This window comes from Microchirus variegatus (assembly GCF_963457635.1).
Source record: "Microchirus variegatus genome assembly, chromosome: 6".
Lineage (NCBI taxonomy): Eukaryota > Metazoa > Chordata > Actinopteri > Pleuronectiformes > Soleidae > Microchirus > Microchirus variegatus.
The window spans coordinates 21,450,568-21,470,836 of NC_139807.1; the positions used below are offsets into that span (position 1 = coordinate 21,450,568).

The 20,269-nt window shown below is 42.8% G+C and overlaps 1 protein-coding gene across 2 annotated transcripts in view; it reads left to right on the forward strand.

Annotated features, from left to right (window-relative positions):
* ap4b1 (adaptor related protein complex 4 subunit beta 1) overlaps nt 1-20,149 on the forward strand; it is a 37,784-nt gene extending 17,635 nt beyond the window's left edge. For both annotated transcript variants that reach the window (XM_083891320.1, XM_083891321.1), the window contains exons 11-14: nt 7,953-8,160; nt 8,456-8,770; nt 15,284-15,436; nt 18,430-20,149. In XM_083891320.1, coding sequence (XP_083747446.1) covers nt 7,953-8,160; nt 8,456-8,770; nt 15,284-15,436; nt 18,430-18,911 — 1,158 coding nt within the window. In that variant the 3' untranslated portion in view covers nt 18,912-20,149. The remainder of the gene's footprint in view (nt 1-7,952; nt 8,161-8,455; nt 8,771-15,283; nt 15,437-18,429) is intronic.
* The last annotated feature ends 120 nt before the right edge of the window (nt 20,150-20,269 follow it).

The following is a 20,269-nucleotide window of genomic DNA, read 5'->3' on the forward strand; positions in this document are numbered from 1 at the left end:
CATTTACTATGTTGTTGTTCCAGTTCTGTTAGTTGTTTCTGCAGGTTTAACAGTTTTTGAGTTTTCTTTTTTTTTTAAGAATGCAGATTCTGAAATAATTTCCCCCCGTAGGACCGCCTTAGCAGTGTCCCATAACATCACTGGGTTCACATTACTGTCATCATTGTATTACAAATATGTTTTTAATTCTTCCTTCATTTTCCCTTTAAACTCGGCTGTTTAACATGTTTACAGTCATGGCTGAAAGTGTTGGCACCCCTGGATTTTTTCCAGAAAATGCCCAATTTCTCTCAGAAAATGATTGCCAGTTACACGTTTTGTTATACACATGTTTATTTCCTTTGTGTGCATTGGATTAACACAAAAAGAGAGGGGGAAAAAAACAAAATGAATATAATTTCAAGCAAAACTCAAAAAATGTGCCGTACAAAATTGTTGGCACCCTCACCTTCATATTTGGTTGCACACCCTTTGGAAAAAATAACTGAAATCAATCGCTTCCTATAACCATCGACAAGCTTCTTGCACCTCTCAACTGGAATTTTGGACCACTATTATTTTGCAAACTGCTGCAGTTCTCTCATATTTGAAGGGTGCCTTCTTCCAACAGCAATTTTAAGGTCTCTCCACAGGTTTTCAATGGCATTAAGATCCGGACTCATTGCTGGCCACTTTAGAACCCAGTGTTTTGTTTTCATCCATTCCTGGGTGCTTTTAGAGGTATGTTTGGGGTCATTGTCCTGCTGGAAGACCCATGATCCCCAAACCTAGCTTTCTGACACTGGGCCCTACGTTGCGACCCAAAATCCCTTGGTAATCTTCAGATTTCATGACGCCTTGCACACAGTCAAGGCACCCAGTGCCAGAGGCAGCAAAACAACCCCAAAACATATTTGAACCTCCACCATATTTGACTGTAGGTATAGTGTTCTTTTCTTTGTAGGCCTCATTCCGTTTTCGGTAAACAGTAGAATGATTAGTCTTACCAAAAAGCTCTACCTAGATCTTATCTGTCCACAAGACGTTTTCCCAGAAGGATTTTGGCTTACTCAAGTACATTTTGGCAAACTGCAGTCTAGCTTTTTTATGTCTCTGTGTCAGTAGTGGGGTCCTCCTGGGCCTCCTTCCATAGCGTTTAATTTCATTCAAATAACGACGTTGATAGGTCGCTGACACTGATGCACCCTGAGCTTGCAGCACAGCTTCAATATGTTTGGAAGTTGATCGGGCTCCTTATCCACCATTCGGACTATCCTGCGTTGCAACCTTACATCAATTTTTCTCATTCGTCCACGTCCAGGTAGATTTGCTACAGTGCCATGGGTTTTAAACTTCTTGATTATGTTGCGCACTGTGGACAAAGGAACACTAAGATCTCTTGAGATGGCCTTGTAACCGTGAGATTGTTGATATTTCTCCACAATTCTGGTTCTCAAGTCCTCAGACAGCTCTCTGCTCCTCTTTTTGTTGTCCATGCTTAGTGTGGCACACAGACACACAATGCAAAGACTGAGTCAACGTCTCTACTTTTTATCTGGTTTCAGGTGTGATTTTTATATTGCCCACACCTGTTACTTGCCACAGGTGAGTTTAAACGAGCATCACATGCTTGAAACAGTTTTTACCCACAATTTTGAAAAGGTGCCAATAATTCTGTCCAGCCCATTTTTGAAGTTTTGTCTGAAATTATGTAAAAAAAAAGATTTTTTCTCTGCTTTTTTGTGTTGTTTCACTATACACAAAGCCAATATACATGTGTATAACAAAACGTTCAAGTGGACACTGGAGTGATCTGATATATCTCTCTGGTCTATCTCGCATTCCTCTCTGAGCTATGCATAAGTAGGTAGTCAATTCTTGAATATACATTGTGACGATTTGAATAGAAAGTAAACTGTCTATCTTGATGGTGGAAACCCCTCCAGACGTCTATCAAACCCAGGTCTTGAATTCTCTTTTTAATCCATCTTTCGAGAGGAGTGATTTTCCATTTTTGATTAGTAGTGTCATTTGGGTTCAAGATTACGTTAAGATCTCCTGCACAGACCAAGATTCCAGTGGATTGGAACGCTATTAAATCAAATATTCTCTTGTAAAATGTTTTGCTGCTGCCTGGGGGCACATACACATTCAACAGTCTTCTGTCCTTATCATCTAATTTTCCCTTGAAATTATGAACCTGCCCTCTTTGTCTTTAATCTCTGATTGAAATTCAAAATGAAATTTGCCATACTCATCCAGCCCTAGTTTGTGAGAGACTATGATAGTGTTTGTAAGAGAGTATAATAGTAAATGTGCGCAACTATACTAGTGTTTGTGAGAGAGTATGATGTAACATGTGAGCGCAAGACTGAATTATTTCTCAAACGGCCTTTCATACATTTACTTGCTGTTGCCTCCATTTGTTTTGACTCGAAAAACAAATAACTTCCTGTGTGCAGTGTGAGGATGAGTGACACGAGATCTAAACCCTGATAGACTGAGAAACTCAGACAGAGTTGTGTGTAGCTGTTAGGCCTAGTCAGCTTTATGCAGGGTTCCTACAAGTGTGTGAATTTGGAAAAGTTTTGGGAGAAGTTTTAAAAAAAATTCTGAAGTATATAGTAATAATGTGTAGTATAGCTCTGCCATGGGAAGAATGAATGGAGGAGGCCTTTGAGTGGTTGAGGGAGAAGTATAACAGCCTAGTCAGCGACTGCCACAGATAAGGCTGGAAGGCTCGGTGCTTGCCTGTGGAAGTTTTTTTTATTTATTTTTTATTTATTTAACCTTTATTTAACCAGATTAAAGACCCATTGAGATCAAGATCTCTTTCGCAAGGGTGACCTGGCCAAGAAAGGCAGCAGCACACATCAAAAGTTGAATAAGAAACAGGAAGGCAGCATTTACAAAACAAACATTGAAATATAAAAGTGCAACTAGATAAACATAAAGTGCAGGAGTTGTGATCGCAGTAACAATTTAAGATAGTTTAACATAGACACTGTTCAATGGATTTCTGTTGTTTGTCTTTTAAGATGGAGCGGAAAGCTCCCAGTGTAATAAAAGCTGGCATTTTAAGTTCAGTTCCAATTCCAAGCAGCAGGGCCAGAGAAACTGAAAGCTTTTTTTCCCATTTCGGTCCGTACACGTGGAGCAGACAAGTGCTAAATGTAATTAGAGCGTAAGGCATAATGGCTTCTGGTTCTCTGAAGAAAAGTGCTTAAATAAGCAGGGACCAAGCCGAGAAGAGCCTTAAAGACCAGAGTCATCCAGTGTGTTTAGTGTCTAACAGACAGGGAAGACATGGAAGCATTAGCATACAGTTCACAGTGATGGGTGAGGTGGCTACAGCCAGTGATGAACCTCAGAGCACAATGATAGACTGGTGTCGTAGACAGCTGTAAGAAGCACACATGTACACAACATCGCCATAATCAAGTAGTGGTAAGAACGTTGCAGATATCAGGAGGGAGAAACAGGACTTGTTTCTGTTAAAGAAGCCGAACTTCACCCTTAATTTAGAAACCAGATTTCTAACATGCACTTTGAAATCAATAACAAATCCCAGATACTGGTAACCAGCTCGAGAGCTCTGCCATGGGAAGTTGTAATTGAGGGGATTTTTTTCCATGGGAACAGATGAGTTTGAAAAAAGCATTATTTTGGATTTTTCAGCATTTAAAGCGGACCTAGACCGGAAGTTCCAATTAACGATGTTTTTAGTGTGTATCTGCGTCATTACCTTGTTTACGAAGCCCTGAAGTTTCCAAACAAACAGTTCAGCCACTGCTGAGAACGCTGTGTTTTATTGTAATCTCGGGCTCAGCGAGATCTCTGAAAAAACCTGGTCCGGTTACGTAAACAGCAGTTCTCCTAAACAGCAGATCGTCCTGCTCCGGGCACTTGTCCGGGCACTAGTCCGGTTGCGTACATTGAACCGCAGAAGAAGAATAACGTCCGTTGTGGAGGTGTTTCACGAGCGACAGTGTCTTCTGACTCTGGGTTTGACTCCGGGTCAAAGTCATAAAAGGGACTGCGGCGGGGAGTCGTGACAAAGCTATTTTTAACCATTGTTAAAACAATGTTTTGATAATGAGGAGCAGTGCATCCACCATTCCAGAGGGGGGAGCTGTGCTTCTGAGAGCGGGTGTTCTGAATATGTCACTTCCGAGTATTGGCCAATTACAAGACGGTTGTTAAGGCTCTACGCTGGCTGGCCAATCACAACACACTCTGTCTTCTGGGTGTGAGAGTTCAGTCTTAAATATTGCAGCTCAGCACAGCGTCTTTCAACTGCACTTGATGGGTGGGGCCTACACTGGTGAATGTGAGAAGAGCTTCTGCTTTTGACCTGACTCCAGCACCAGCTACGTCTTCCTCATTACACCCACTTCTCCTTTGTGCTGTGCTGCACACTGATTAGCAGCAACATGGTTGTCTCTGCTAGTCACGGCCTGAGCAGAGCAGCCTAATGAGTGAGTGAATTACATGTAGAAGTCTGTCATCTTTATCATGGTTACTCTTCAACTGTGAGTGATGGAATCTAAAACAAAAGAGGATGTAACTTCATGCGTCATGGTTGGAATTGGTGTTCTTGGGGTTGTACTCATCCTTCTTCTTCCTACAAACACGGTGGGTGGAGTTTAGACCAAAAAGCTCTATTTTTAATCTCATCAAACCACATGACCTTCTCCCATTCCTCCTCTGGATCATCCAGATGGTTGGCAAACTCCAGACGGGCCTGGACATGTGGTGGCTTGACCAGGGGGAACTTGCGTGTCCTGCAGAATTTGAGTCCATGACGGTGTAGTGTGTTACTCATGCTTTTCTTTGAGACTGTGGTCCCAGCTCTCTTCAGGTCATTGTTCAGGCCCTGCCGTGTAGTTCTGGGCTGATCCCTCACCTTCCTCATGATCATTGATGCCCCACAAGGTGAGATCTTGCATGGAGCCCCAGACCGAGGGAGATTGACCGTCATCTTGAGCTTCTTTCATTTTGGTCTTAGTGGTTGGAGTCTGTTTGATTGACAGACTTGGCAAGATGGCGCAAGTGTGTGAGGCGGGCCGTCGGCTGCTCTTACTATTGTGTGTGTTTCTGTTGCTCGTAACACTTGTTGCACATACCGTCAACACTCTGCAGGATTGGTTGGAGGTTGGAGTCAGATTAAAGCTGTGGTGAAGTTTTGCTTTTTCCAGTTAAGGCAGCTGGCAAAAATGAAACCAGTTCTTCAGAGACAACAATTTGAGACATAACCCACACCTTTGTGACCACGAGGCTGGATTACTGTAATGCACTTTATACGGGGGTTAGTGAGTCCTCCATTGCGCGTCTTCAACTGGTACAACATGCTTTTCTTTTAACCCAATAAGGCCTGAAGCGCCTGGAAAAATGCTAAAACCTATGGGTGATTTCAGAAAGGACCTCTAAAACCTGAGGTTCAAATTCAGCAATTGTGTCACTAAATGTGTCACTAACTAAATGATTGATTTCTCAGCCCCTGTAGCAGATAGGAACAAAATTCAAAAAGTATTTGAGAGCTTACAGCTCTGGCTACAAAAGCTTTTTAATTATTATAATACTTATATTTGGGACTCTGGAGGCCCTAAGAGTAGGCAAAATGTGAAAAAATATGACTCAGGCATGTTTTTGTCCTCCGCCTCAGTCTAAGTACAGAAGATAAAACACATGTTGGCTCATTGTAACGTCATGAGTACATACAGATACATTCAAAACAATACATGTAATTGTTGTCTCGTGAAGCTCTGTTTTGTCCCTTAAAAACACGAGAGTGCAGGCGAGGGCAATAGTATCCAGAAGAGCGGAAGTCCGCAAGGTGTATTCTTGGCTGCACAGTGCAGCACAGAGTTCTACACAAACTTCCAGCCTCAGATGATTTACGTGTCCAGTGGATATATTATATATATATATATATATGATGGCAATGTGCTGGCTAGAGTCGGCAAATGATGGCTTTTTCAAATGCTAACTGCCTCAGTGACGCTGACGTTTCCTGTGTCTCATTTGCATTTAAAGAGACAGGCTCACAAAATTGAGCGTTCTGAACAGGGCTGTTTTGGCAGGGTGATGGAACTGCTGTGGTGCTTCATCCTTAAGGTATTTTGACCAAAGCATGTCACAGACATGTTCATTAGGACACCAGGGAACTAGGTTAACTTGGAGAAATAGGGTATAATGTCTTCTTTGAGTCATGATACGATATTAACGTAGTGTTTGCGAATTCCTACATTGTGATATACTAGGATGACAGCTGTAGTGGCCTGAAACGTCTATTTGTAACATTCAGTAAAAAAACAGCGAAAATCTATACACCTCAAAAGCAATCTAATATCGCTGTTACGTTTTCTCCTTACGGAAGAAACGACTGAATAGAATGGAGTACCCGAATGCAGAACAGGAGACGAGAGTATAAGAAAACCAATATTTATTAACCTAGGTGTACAATGGCTAACACGAATATGACTGGAAAATGTGCAAGTGAAAACACGGACTGCAGCTGGGCGACGAAGGAGCAGCCGCTCCTCAGTGGCAAGAGTTTGTGCTGTGGTTCCCAGAGGAACGGACTCACTCGGTTTGGTGGAGGCTTTAGGTGGAGACAGCGTCTCGGTTGGAGAAGACGAGACGTGTAGATGGTTCACAGGTTCAGGAGACATTGTTGAAGAGCAGGAGGAGACAGCATCTCGGCAGGAGAAGACGAGAAGGCTGGGGAAGTGAAGCAGCAGCTCCGCTGGAGAAGAGGAAGACACCAGACGAGAAGGCGGAAGGCGGAAGTGATCCCAGGAGATGGTGGAATCCACTGGAGCCCCGTGTCTCTCGAAAGGCAGGATACGTGGTGACCTGGAGAAGCGCAGGGTAAGTATCGAGTAGGAGTCAAAGAGTTTCGAGTAGCGAGGTAAGTTTGGTCTTTACTGGCTGAGGTGAAACAACGGACTGATGCTGGTGTAAGGGGCGACTTCGCCTTAAGAATCCTCCTGATCGCTGATCACGAGCAGGTGAGGGTGGAGTCGCGCAGGTGGAATCAATCACCAGCGTCTTCTGGAAGTAGGTCAACCACACCTCCTGCAGAGAAGAAGAAAACACGGCGCAGCAGGGAAAACAACAGAAAAGCTTGTGGACATGTGAGTGGGAATGTGGATCGTGACAATCACCACGCAAATGACTGCGATATTTCACTGTGTAAATAGACATGGGTCATTGAAAGTCCTTGAATTTTGTCCAAGAAAGAAGTGAAGTTGATAATGAGGTAAATGTCTCTTGTTTATTACGACCCCACCTACTGTTTCATGCCCTGCATTGCTCGGTGTACGTCGACTAGGCCTACGCGAAATAAACGTCAAATTGTAATTACTAGCGCGGTTATGGATACTGTCCACTGTCTCTGTCCGCCGTTGACGTGAGATTCCGTGTAGAACAATAAGCAAGTATCGTTAAGCAAGAGAGCAAATGACGACGTGATGCCTGGGAAATTAAAATTCCAGAAACTCTGTCTCTTCAAAGAAAAATACAAAGACTGACTTTGACCAAGATCCCATGAACATTTGGTCCTTGAATTTGAGGAAATTGGTCCTGGAAAGTCCTTAAAAAAGTCCTTGATTTCAGCCAACGTGTGGGAACCCTGACAATGTGAACTAATTTGACACTGATTTGAATATGTAACAGATGTTTGTTTTTATTTAAAGTGTAACCTTCTGCAGCTACAGTAACAGTATCCATACTTTGCACCTGGATCAACAAATATCGTTACTAGTTACACGTACACTGGTTTTAACCTGAAAAACATTGTTAAGGGGTTTAGTTACACTTTAAGAAAAAAATGTTTTGATGTTTTTTTTTTGTCCTGCCTTTTGGAACATTTTGGAACAACTATTATCAAGGCTCACAATCAGACATGTGACAAAAAAAACAGAACCTTCCTAAACCTAAATAAAACTCATGCTCATTCTCCCAAATAGGGCAGGCAGGCGCTCCTGTGGTTGCTTGGTGTGTATGCGGAGCGAGTCTCTGGCGCCCCCTACACATTGGAGGTGTTCATCGATGGCGTGAGGAATGAGACCTCTCTGGGAGTCAAGATGGAGCTGCTGACGGCCACCGTCAGGGTGTTCTTGTGTCGGCCTGCTGAGACGCAGGACATGCTTGGAAGACTGCTTCACTACTGCATAGGTGTGTGTGTGTGTGTATGTGCATATGTTTGTGTTCCAGGGGTTACTAATACTTCAGGTGTTACTAAACCTGTTTACACAGTCACATTATGTGGACTTGTCTTCCTAATGGGGACAAAAAGCAAGTCCCCATAATGTAATTTATTGAATTTGAAGGTGAAGACATGGTTAGATTAAGTTAGGGTTAAGGTGTAATTAATGTAATTTATTATAATGAACGCTGTAGTCATAGAAACCAGACTGTGTGTCATTATCATTGTTATCATACTTATCTCTTGTTTCTTTCTTTCTTCCAGAAGAGGAAACAAACATGTGTGTACATGACCAGGCACTCCTGTACTACCAACTGTTACATTGTGGGATAGAAGAGACACGAAAGGTCCTCCAGGGCCGAAGGTCAGACCCTTCCTTGGGCGTGTTGATTGGCAGCCCTGCAGCGCACATCGGTCAGTGGGCGTGCAGCTTCAACACGCTGGGGCCTCTCAAGCAGGTTGCCGTAGAGACAGAGTCGGCCAGCAGAGGGAGCCCTGAGCATGTGACCTTTGACCGCAAGCCTCGCACTGACCTGTCTGCCACACTGAACTGTAGTCAGGAGGAGACAGTGCATTCAGGTGAGTGAGGATAGGTTACTGCAGTTATTACCAGAGCGTGGGTCACAGCCCACAGATGGGTCACAGGAGATTTACATTTACATTTCATTACAATTTACATTAGCACGTTCCATTTGTAGTCAGAACTCGGAATTTCAAAGGTCATGCCCCGAGTTACAATTACAGTATCATTAATAGAATAGAATTGAATTGTATGTAATATGTAATAGGGAAGAAAATGGATGGATGTAATAGGGTGAGTTAACATACTTCCAATACAAATAACGCAACTGATGGGCTGTACGTAGATTTATAGCTATTGCTAGTTTGCAACACTTGTCCCCTTTTGGGCTTTGACATGAACAGTATAATAACATGATCAAAAACGTTAAAACTATGCTAACACACAGAACTATGTGCTAAAATTACAAAACACATTAAAATGTAAATGCATATACATAGCAACTACAAGCTAAACTACCATCACCCTGGATTTCCACTGGACGCGGAACGGCCGCGGAACGGCAGCGGCGCGGTCGCCGTTGCAAATCGCTTCCATTCTAATCAATGAGAGCATTCCCACCAGACGCGCTGCGGAGCGTCTCAGCAGCGGCCCAGAAGCGGCTCGCCGCGCCGCAGCGCTATCGATAGGAATCAGTTCTATTTTTGCCGCTGCTGAACCTCGTAAATTTCAACGAAGCAGATGCACCAGACAGGAAAAGCGACACAGAATCCAAGTAAAACATTTCCGCCCCCCTTTCAAAATAAAACACAATACGCAGGTAATGTCGCCTGTCACAACTTCACATCAACATTACGTCGTCACCGCTGCTGTCAGGTAAACAGTCAATTAATCAGAGCGTCTCTGAGAGTCATAATGAACGACGAGAGACTGGTTGTTGAAGTGGAGAAACATAAAATCATTTATGACACCAGATTAACAGTTCTTCCACGTCGGAGAATGAAAGAAGCTGTGTTGTTGTTGTTTACTTTATACACACAGTCTATCGCTGGATCTCGCGAACTCGCGTCCGTTCGAGATTATCGCGCGATCTTCCGTTAATACCGCTGGCTCCCAAGGCTCCGCGCCGCTGCCGTAACGCGCCCAGTGGGGATTGACGCCGGGCAGAGGACGAAGCAGAACCGCGCCGCTGCCATTCCGCGGCCGTTCCGCGTCCAGTGGAAATCCAGGGTTATAGTGAAATTATAAATATAAATCCTAATCAGTGCAATAAAGTATGATCAACACAAATTACAAGTCAAATAAATCTAATATACCTAAAATAATTAATGGGTACAGCTCTGTTTTTCTTTTCTTTTATAGTATAGTAGTAGTAGTAATAGTACTTCTGTCGTATTTGTTTCACAGTAAATCCCTAGTACACATATTCCTGCTTAATTACATTGTGTGAATGGGGTGAAGTCTGCCATCTCTGATTGCCTTGCCTTGTTTTTATCTGTTGACATTTTTTTGGTTTGTATAGATGTTGTTAGCGGCTACAATTACTAACAATGCTTAATAACCCAGAATACGTTTTGGTCCACGGTTTGCTCTCTGGACATTAAGTTTATGTGTCTTCTTGAGTGTGAGGACCATTGGGCATAATCTCTCGTCTGTGCAGTATGAGGATAAAGACCAGAGCTGCGAGACTTGTGCTGTACGGAAGATTCAGACTCTGTGACAGTGTCTGTTCTGTTTTAAAGCTGGGTTTTTGTTCCAGCAGCTGAGTCTGCTGACATTAGTCATTCATTACTGCTTCCTCGTGTTCACTCACACATTAATGACTATGGAGATTATGTAGCTCACTGGAGCAACTTTCAATATATTTATTGTCACTTTTGACATTTGGTCACATTCTCTCTCTCTCATTGTATGTGTGTTTTATGTTATAGAGCTGTGGTAGCTAATGTCACACAATCCTGTTATGCGATACTTGGGCAGGAAGCTTTGCTGCATAAATCCATAGATATATTATATATATATTACTGGCATCATATATGTTCCAGGCAATATGTCAGGCAATTTGTGTAATTTGCTGGTTGTGTTGATTAATATGACAATATAAAATCTGAGAGACAGCAGAGGCAGATTACTGCTATGTAACATGTTAGCAATCCATGGGCAACAAAAATCTGCTTGTGTAGTGATCACTTCATATACAGTAAAGACTCTGAAATATCTTGTTTATTCATGTGCTTCATCGTGTGCTCTGCAGTAAAATGAGGTAAAGTTTATCAGAAATTTGAAGATAGGGGTCCCAGCATTCTATGGCATTATATTTGAGCCAAAATCAATAAATCTTACTTGCTAAAGCTAAAATCACACAAACTATATACAACACAAACACCAGTGTGTGTGTGTGTGTGTGTGTGTGTGTGTGTGTGTGTGTGTGTGTGTGTGTGTGTGTGTGTGTGTGTGTGTGTGTGTGTGTGTGTGTGTGTGTTAGTGAACAGGAAGAGATAAGATAAGAGAAGGGCGTGATGGTCACTCCCCTTTTAGGACCATCTGATGGGGCATGCGCAGTAGCTGTGACTGTAACGCACACCTCCACCAAAGATGGCGCCGAAACACATTAACATCAGGCTGCAGATCTTAGACCGAACATGTGACAGCATGGCTGTAGGAGCGTGTTCGACTCAAGATGGCGCCTGAATCCCAAATCCACCCCTTAGTCATGTGTAATATTGTATTGTGGTCTTCTTCAATTGTCAACGCTGTTTCTGAATCACTAGTCAAGTTTGTTTTGAATTACTAGCTAGTCGTAGCCGATGCAATCCCGGTGTTCCTTTCGTAAGTGGTTAGCTAGCTGCTATCGCTATTTTTTTAACATTAACAAATTGTGCCGGAGTGCACAGTTACGTCTTCAGGACAGAACAGGAGATTCTGCAATCTCCAGTCATAAAACCAAATAGTGTTACAAAATGGAGGTTGTGTAGGATTTGTTAAACTCCAAATCAGGCTTTTGTTTTGCAACCAGGCCTTAGACAAAGAACAATGGATTACAGCCACATGCTTTAGGTAGAGATAGATAGATAGATAGATAGATAGATAGATAGATAGATAGATAGATAGATAGATAGATAGATAGATAGATAGATAGATAGATTCACTGGCCACTTTATTAGGAACAGAGGACACGAGTGTCACCCAGTGTGGTCTCCTGTTGTTGTAGCTCATCTGCTTCATTCTTGGTTGTAATGAATGGTTATTTTAGTGAGCCTTTGTATCCTTTTTGTGATGTCGTAGCTCTCGTATTGCCAGACAAGCTTATCAAGCGTCCACCAACCCACAGGGAAGGTCCTCTGCTCTGCTCTACAAGGACAGTAAAGCTGCTCATGCTACGCACGGAGCGGAAACGACCAGCATATAGAAAGAACAAAAGTGAGAGGCGAGGATCAACTCGCCGCAGCACAAATGTCCTGAACAGAAACCCCCCAGAACAAGGCCCAGGATGCAGCCAAGCCCAGAGTCGAATGCACTCGCAGGCCCACAGGGGGCTGCAAACCTTGACTCGTATAGGCTAAAGCTATCGCCTCCACCACCCAGTGGGATAGGCGCTGCTTTGTGACAGGCGAAACGCGGGGGCACAATGGCGAACTTCAGCCTGTACCCCCACACCGCTGGGAGATCAAGCTCAAAAGCCAAACAGGTGAAGCTGGAGAATGGGGAACTTCCAGCTGCATCACCGGAGGAGAGAGGGGCTGTCAGGCTGCTCTCTTCTTCTTCGTGGCTCGATGATCGGTATCTCCTCCCACGCAATTTGGTCCGGAGTTTGCCCAAAATCCTCACATAACTCAGCCTGATAAGCCGTGAGCATGGAGAGAACATTGAGCGGTCTGGCTGACAGCGCCGCCGCCTTATATGCCTTCTCAGTCAGCGCTGACTGGAAACGGTCAGATTTGGACGGCAGGTTAGGACTCCGGGAGGACGCCATTTTCCGAGGCCACCCTTGGGAGCAAGGGCTACCCAGAATGCATTGCATGTTTTCAAATAACAAAGATGGCGCCGAAAGCAGCGAAGCGAGTAAGCTACAAATTAAGTATTTTCTTTGTTAATAGAGATATAAAAATGATGAAAACCATTGTATTATCTTAGTTTAGGCCCATATTATGGATTACTGACGTTATTGTTGCGTAACATTTATTTTTATTTTACGATCTTTTGTCAATAGACGCCGGTGCGGACACGCAATCATTTGCTATGGTTTACTTTTCAATAAGTCGTGGTGTGCGGTAACTGTCAGCTGAATATGTCCGTGGTTGTGGTATTTGTATGAGTATCATCTTATAACTAACTGACAACCTAATAACTTGACTGACAAACGGATCGTAATAAATAATCGTGACGTAAATGTGTTCTTCTTCTTTTGCCCCCTACAGTCTGAAGACTGGGTGTCCCATTTCTAAGTGACAAAATAACCCTCAACACTTGGTTTTGAGGGCCAGTTAAGATTAAGGGTTGAGCTTGAGGGTTAAGATTGAGGGTTAAGATAGGAATTGGAATTGGCCCTTTGTCTCGTTGTGCTCTTGGCCAGGGGCAGTTTCTTCCCCTCATAGCGGGATCTGGTGGTCTCGGCTATGACAGCGGGCCAGAGGATAGCCAGTCGGGCTGCAGCGCATTTACACACGTCCAGCATATCCGAGCTGGGGAGGGGAGAAGCTGGTGTGCTACTCTCACCCCCGTCCCGAGAGGCGACTGGGGCGAGAGGGGCTGTGAAGTAATGAATAAATCGTCCTCCTCTTCATCCTCTGATATGAGGAGTTCAGAATCGACATCATCATCCTCCCCATGGTCCAGATCTAGGACGTCTTCCTCCAGCGGGGGAACCGCGGCTAAGTCAAGCTGGGAGCCCCAGCTGTAGTTAACCCCCGGTGACGTCGCAGCGACCTACATCTCCTCTCCGTCTTGGACGGCGGCGCTGTCAGAAGGGAGATATGGGTCATGGCCAGACAGGCTAGCTTGGTGTGAGAGCCGTCCGGGAGACTCTTGGCGGTGAACGCCGCGCAGCTTTGACAGGAGCCGGGGACATCGATAGCCAGCCGGGCGTATGGATCTATACCCGATATCATATTTCCGCAGCGACAGAGCCTCGAAATCTTCGTGCCCTCTGGTGTGAGGGGTTTCAGCCTCCATTCCGTACGAGCTGGTGCGCAGGCAGGGAGTCGAGGCTGTTAGCTGGTGTGCTAACCGTGAAAAACCGAGAAATTAACTGGCGTGTTAGTATTCGGTGCTCGGAGCGCCGTGGTGGGACGCCGAGCTGGACGGTTAGCTGGTGTGCTAACGCTGGGTGCCTACGCCGTGGTGGGGCGACGAGCTGGACGGTTATCTGGCATGATAACCGCAAGGACCGAGGATTAGCTGGTGTGCTAATGTTCGGTAACTTCGATCTGGTGTGACCGACGAAGCAGATAAATCCAAGGCTACTGGCGCGCTGCGACAGAAGCTAAAATAAGATCCGCCTGTGGACAGTTTAGCCAGTTAGCCCTGGAAGCGAAATATGCTCCGAGTGAGAAGAGATGTTTGAATGACGTGGTCCCATCCGCACACAGTATTTATGGTAGGTGGGACTACCTGTGGTGGACACTTTCACCAGCCAATCAGGATTGGCGTAATTGAGATTAATGCTTCTGAGGGCTGCAGCAGGGGCGTGCATCCCATTGTGAGACATCTCACAAGATATTATGAAGGAGAACCCCAGTAGATCAACAGATTGTGAATAATTGGACACCATAACAGCCATGTTCAAAGTCACTTAAAATCTAAAACTCAGGTTGCCTGAATATCATGATGGTCATAACAGGGTTAATCGAAACCTTTTTTTCCTATACATGCTTAAAACAATTAAATTACTGCCAATTGAATATGTGTACCTAAAGTATCGAATAAAATGGCATTGCTAGTGTGTGTGAGTTATGAAGATGAAGGGGAAGAGGCCATGTGTGTTTCACCAAGCAAAAGGTGGGTAAATGGAATGAGGCAACACTTGTTCCAGACAGTAAAGTGAGGTGTAACTAAACCTGTGGATTGAGACTGTCTGGCTCCTCTTCACAGCTTATCATTACCAACCCGGTGTTGAACCTCTGCTATGACTTGAACATGGATCATCTATTAGTTTACATTAGATTGTGGTATGTTAATCATCACCTCAGGCTTTGTCGGAGATAACTGAAGTAAACAAAGCTCAGGCCACACCTGCAACAGCAGCAGCAAATAACATGATGCTTGTGTCATTACCCACCTAATGTCTTGTGTTTTTGTGTTGTTTATAAAGACTGTCTTGTTGACGGCCCAATAGTAATTTGGTATTTTGGAATCAATAAGATCATTATTTTCATGATAATATCACACAAGAATCTCCTGTTTCCTCCTCGGAGCTTTATATTTTTGCGTTTAATCCCATCTTGCTTTGTTTTGGGTTTGAGACATATAGGGAGATACGGAAAACCTGTCATTTTTAGCACCAACTTACAATTCACCCATCTTCACTCTCTCCACTCTCTCGACTCTTAATCCTTCATCCTTGTCCCCTCCAGGTTCAGACAGCACCACTGAGCAGACAGAGTCCCGCACTGATGTCCTGGCTCCTAACCCTGCAATTCCTCTCAGCTTGTCCCTCTCCCCAGCGCTCAGCCCAGCAGAGTTTGAGTGCCTGTGGCTGCAGCGACCTCATCTATTTTCTGAGCAAGGTAAATAAATAATTAAAAGGTTAACATTAGTGGGTCACATATAGCCTTTTTAATGCTTATTTTAGGAGTAATCTCAGCTCATCTGCGAATATCCGAATATTCGAGAGGAGCACACTAGCGCTAGTATTTCCACGCCTGAGTAATCTCATCTCATCTGTAAGTCTGTTAAGCCTACCTATCTTGTGGAGTGGTTCGATGTTCGAATAATATTTGAATAGTTTCCAGCGAATATCAATGTTCAATGTGTATATGTGCTGAATTTATGAAAAGTATGTGTTTTATGGAGTTGCAGACGTTGGCAAGCTAATCGGAGATTTAGCTTTACACATTGTAGTGGTCTGAGCATATGGCCAGCCGTTTTAACTAGTGCTGTCAAAAGATTAAAATTTTTAATCAGATTAATCACAGGGTAGCTGTGGATTAATCACGATTAATCACGATTAATTACCATTCGTAAATATGCCCAAAAAATTCTAATTTTCTCTTTATATTGTTGTAGGAACGGAGAGATAATTAAAGTATTTGAAAATATAAATGTTAAGAACAATAAAATACTGTAAATAACTTGTAAAAAATAGTAAAAAATAAACATTACATTGTAAAAAACCCACATTATAAGACAATATAAATAAATAGAAAAAATAAAATGCTGTAAATAACTTTTTTTTTTAAACTATACATTGCACTGTAAATAACTCACATTATAAACAAAATATAAAGTATAGAAGTTAAATAGTTTTCTTACTAAACCCACAGCAGGAAATTCCTCATCAGCACCTTTGAAGCACTGCTTCTACTAGTTAACATTAGCGTCAGCTAGCATTCTGACGCTAATGTTAGCTGCTGTCTGTGTCCCCGTTAGTTAGACAGTAACTGTTAATGTTATGATTATATCATTATCTGCACCAGAAGCGTCACTTACAACTGTGTGTCTTTCTTTCTTTTTTATTCATCCTCTTTTTTTTCTTCCTCTTCTAACTTCCTGATTGATAACTCCTCTTCATTTTCCTTCAGCTTCACACAGGTTAACGTGAGGAGACGTGGGGCCCCTTTAGGGAGCTTTCCTACTGAGATGTCATTGTTGTTTAAGGGGGACGGGGATGCAGCTGCTCACTGATGCATTTAGGCTCCGAGTGTCGGGGGGCCTCCCTCAGGGCCCCAAGCAGTTGTCTGTCTTGCCTGTTCATAAACTGCACGTCTACTCGTATCGCGATGAAAGTGAGAAAGTGCGTTAATGCGTTAAAAAAATTAACGCGTTAATTCCACAAATTAATCATCCTGCGTTAACGCGTTAATTTTGACAGCCCTAGTTTTAACATTTAATCGAACCACACTACTATCTGTAATTACATTTTAGATAGCAATAATAGCATTTCTCCTAGTCAAAATGTTATTCTCACTAGTCAGAATGGTAATTAAAGATATCCGCAATAACTGTCTTACTAGTAGAAATTTTATTTCAAGATATCTACAACTTTGATTGTTCTAGTCAAAACTACATTTAAGATATCTAAAAATCCTTAAAAAGTGTAAGTGGCCGTTTTAACATTTAATCGCTAGACTGGATATGTATTACAGATATCTGTAATTCAATTCTTTCTAGTCAAAAAGAACATTTCACATATCCACAATGACATTATTCCTGTCCACAATTGTCATTTCAGATATCCACAACATCATTCTTCCTAGGACAAATGACTTCACTTTTGCCATTCATGTGTATTGGGCTTTCAATTTCAGATATCCACAAATTCATTCTAGATATCTAGAATTAACATTCTGGATATCTGCAATAGAATTCTTACTCAGAGAAACTCCCATTTCAGATATCTTCAATCCAATTGTTACTATTCCTAATAACATTTACCGTAATTGTTACAAAATCGCACTGAAGTGACGTCATTTGTCCTAGGAAGAATGGAATTGTGGATAGGAAGAATTGAATTCCAGATATCTGTAAAACATATCAGTCTAGCTATTAAATGTTAGAACTTCTACCCGTCAAGAGATATCAACAATGCTTTTATGGATATCTGCAATTATATTGTTTCTAGTCATAATTCTAACTGTAGATATCTGAAATTACATAAAACAATATAAATAAATAGAAGATACTGTAAAAAAATACAGTTTTTTTTAAACTATACATTGCACTGTAAATAACTCACATTATAAACTAAATATAAAGTATAGAAGTTAAATAGTTTTCTTACTAAACCCACAGCAGGAAATTCCTCATCAGCACTTTGAAGCACTGCTTCTACTAGTTAGCGTTAGCGCCAGCTAGCATTCAGACGCTAATGTTAGCTGCTGTTCAAGTCTGTGTCCCTGTTAGTTAGACAAAGTAACTGTTCAGTAACAGCAGTCATTTACTTGCAGAACGATTCACACAGGTTAATGTGAGGTGACGGGGGGCCTCTTTAGGGAGGTTTCTTACTGAGATTTCATTGTAAATCAACCATTGTTGTTTAAGGGAGACGAGGATGCAGCTGCTCACTGAGTGTCGGGAGGCCCCTATCGGCTCAGGGCCCCAAGCAGTTGCCTGCTTTGCCTGTTCAGAAACTGCACGTCCACCCGTAGCGCGATGAAAGTGAGAAAGTGCGCTAATGCGTAAAAAAAAAAATGTACGCGTTAATTCCACAAATTAATCATCCTGCGTTAACGCGTTAATTTTGACAGCCCTATTAAAAATTAAACATTACTATGTGTTCGACTGATTTACTGTGAAACAAATATAGTAAAAGTGGAAGAGGAATCCTGAACTTGGAGTATGTGAGGTTGCTCCAAATTTCCGAGGTCAGGGATTATTCCTGAGGAGGAAAGCAGAACAAAAAACTAACGTAACACAGCGTCAGCACTTGCAGATTTTTTTTAAATCACAAGAAACCTACAAGTCGTCCAGCTGCTACTGATTCAATGACTTTCAAATAACTATGAACTGGATGAATGAGAATCTATACAGATGACTTATCTCCATGTTATTTTGTGTCTAGATTCTGTGAAGACAGAGGAGGAGGAGGATTATTTGTGCATGGAAGAACGTGTCCAATGCCCTGAGATACTTCGCTGTTCTACACAAAGCCTTCAGGCTGCGATGCAGCTGGTTAACATCCAGATGCTGGCCTTCACATCGCTGCACACGCTGCCCTGGAGGATCTACCTGTACACACACACTCAGCACACAAGCTCCACTGACGCAACCCACAGCAGCAGCACGCTCATACTGGGAGAGCTGCTCTACACTGGAGAGGGAAATCAGAGGAAACAGGGTGATGGAGATGTGGCTGTGAAGAGCAAGGAAGATGAGCAGACAGAAGGGGAAGAGGAGGCTGCGGCTGACGGGCCGAGACCTGACAGAGAGAAGGATGAAGTTAAAATGACTCTTAAGCAGCAACCAAGAGATGAAAAAGCTCTGAAGGCATTTCTCTCAATTCTTACCACTGTACTGCACACACTGTCCTCAGAGAGAGCTTAAGGAACCTCTGTCTGCCTGTCTATAACTGTCCAACTGGTTTCAAACTTGGCAGGTGAATTATTTTGACATTGTTTGGATAAGAAAAGCAAGAGAAGACAGACAAAATGTGTCACTTCTGCCTGTGAAGTTTCTCAGTCATCCAGGTCATAGTCATCTTTGTCTTTATCTTCTGGGGTTGGCTGAAAGCAACTGGACTTGTTCCAGTGAAGTTGAAGACGTTTCACCTCTTGTTCTTCTCCAAAAACCTTGACTTGGGTGAAACCCCCAACCCAAAAACTGGGTCAGAGATGTAAACAGTCTGCATTGTCCCACTCTCCAGACAGGTTTCAAGGCTGAATAACTGGTTCTTCCACCAGTTAGTCAGCACTGAAGAAGCCCCATGGACGAGAGGTGGAACGTCGTCGGCATAACTCAAGCAATTCCTGTCGCACACAAACCCCCCCCCCCCCCCCCAAAAAATACTTCTGCCCCCTCAAAAAACAGGCACACATTGAACAGTTACTGCACGAGTAATGGTAATTTCACGATACGATGATAAATCGCAGTTGCAGTCGCAGTTGCAGTTTTATAACTATAAGGAACAATACAAAATGTCCTCAAAAGTGTTCAAGTACAGTATTTGGCATCGTCACTCTCTTTGCCATGATCCCGCACTTAACTTCTTCTTCTTCAGACGGATAACTTCTGTTCACATCATCCTCCTTCCTGTGCTAAGTACCAAGGCACTTAAGTGTTGCAATGAGACATGAAGCAGTGATGATAGTGAGACATTTTTGGAGGGAAGAGCTTTTACATACTGTAGAGGCTAAAATGCTGTTAGGATATGCAGCAGGATTATTTGGAGAATATCCCAAACTCCACCAGGGTTCACAGTGTGTTGAGCCAAGACTAGCAGCTTACAAGAGGCGTTCACAGACCCTGGCAAATGTCATCACTTAGAGAAATAGGTTAGTCAAAGAGGTTACTGACTGTAGCAGACTCGGGAAGTATCACCTCGTTTCCATCAAGGGGTGCAGGTTTAGCTCACTTTGGTGCCAAAACCTGATTACAATTACTACATTTTGATTTTGATTAACTATTTTGACATTTGATCATTCAGTTAAAAAAAAAAAAGATAAATAAATAAATACAATAATAATAAAAAAATTAAAACAAGCTTTCTGGTTTTTCAGCTTCTTAGATGTGAATATTTTCTGTTTTCATTGCCTGGAGAAGTCAATCCACTTCACATCACAACATCTACTAAAATATAAGCCAGCTTCTGTACTTCCGTTCAGTTGTCATTAAAGGGAAACTTGGACTTTTTGTGTTTGCGTTTGTGATGAAAATGACTGTTTACATTATCTTTTCGTTTAAAA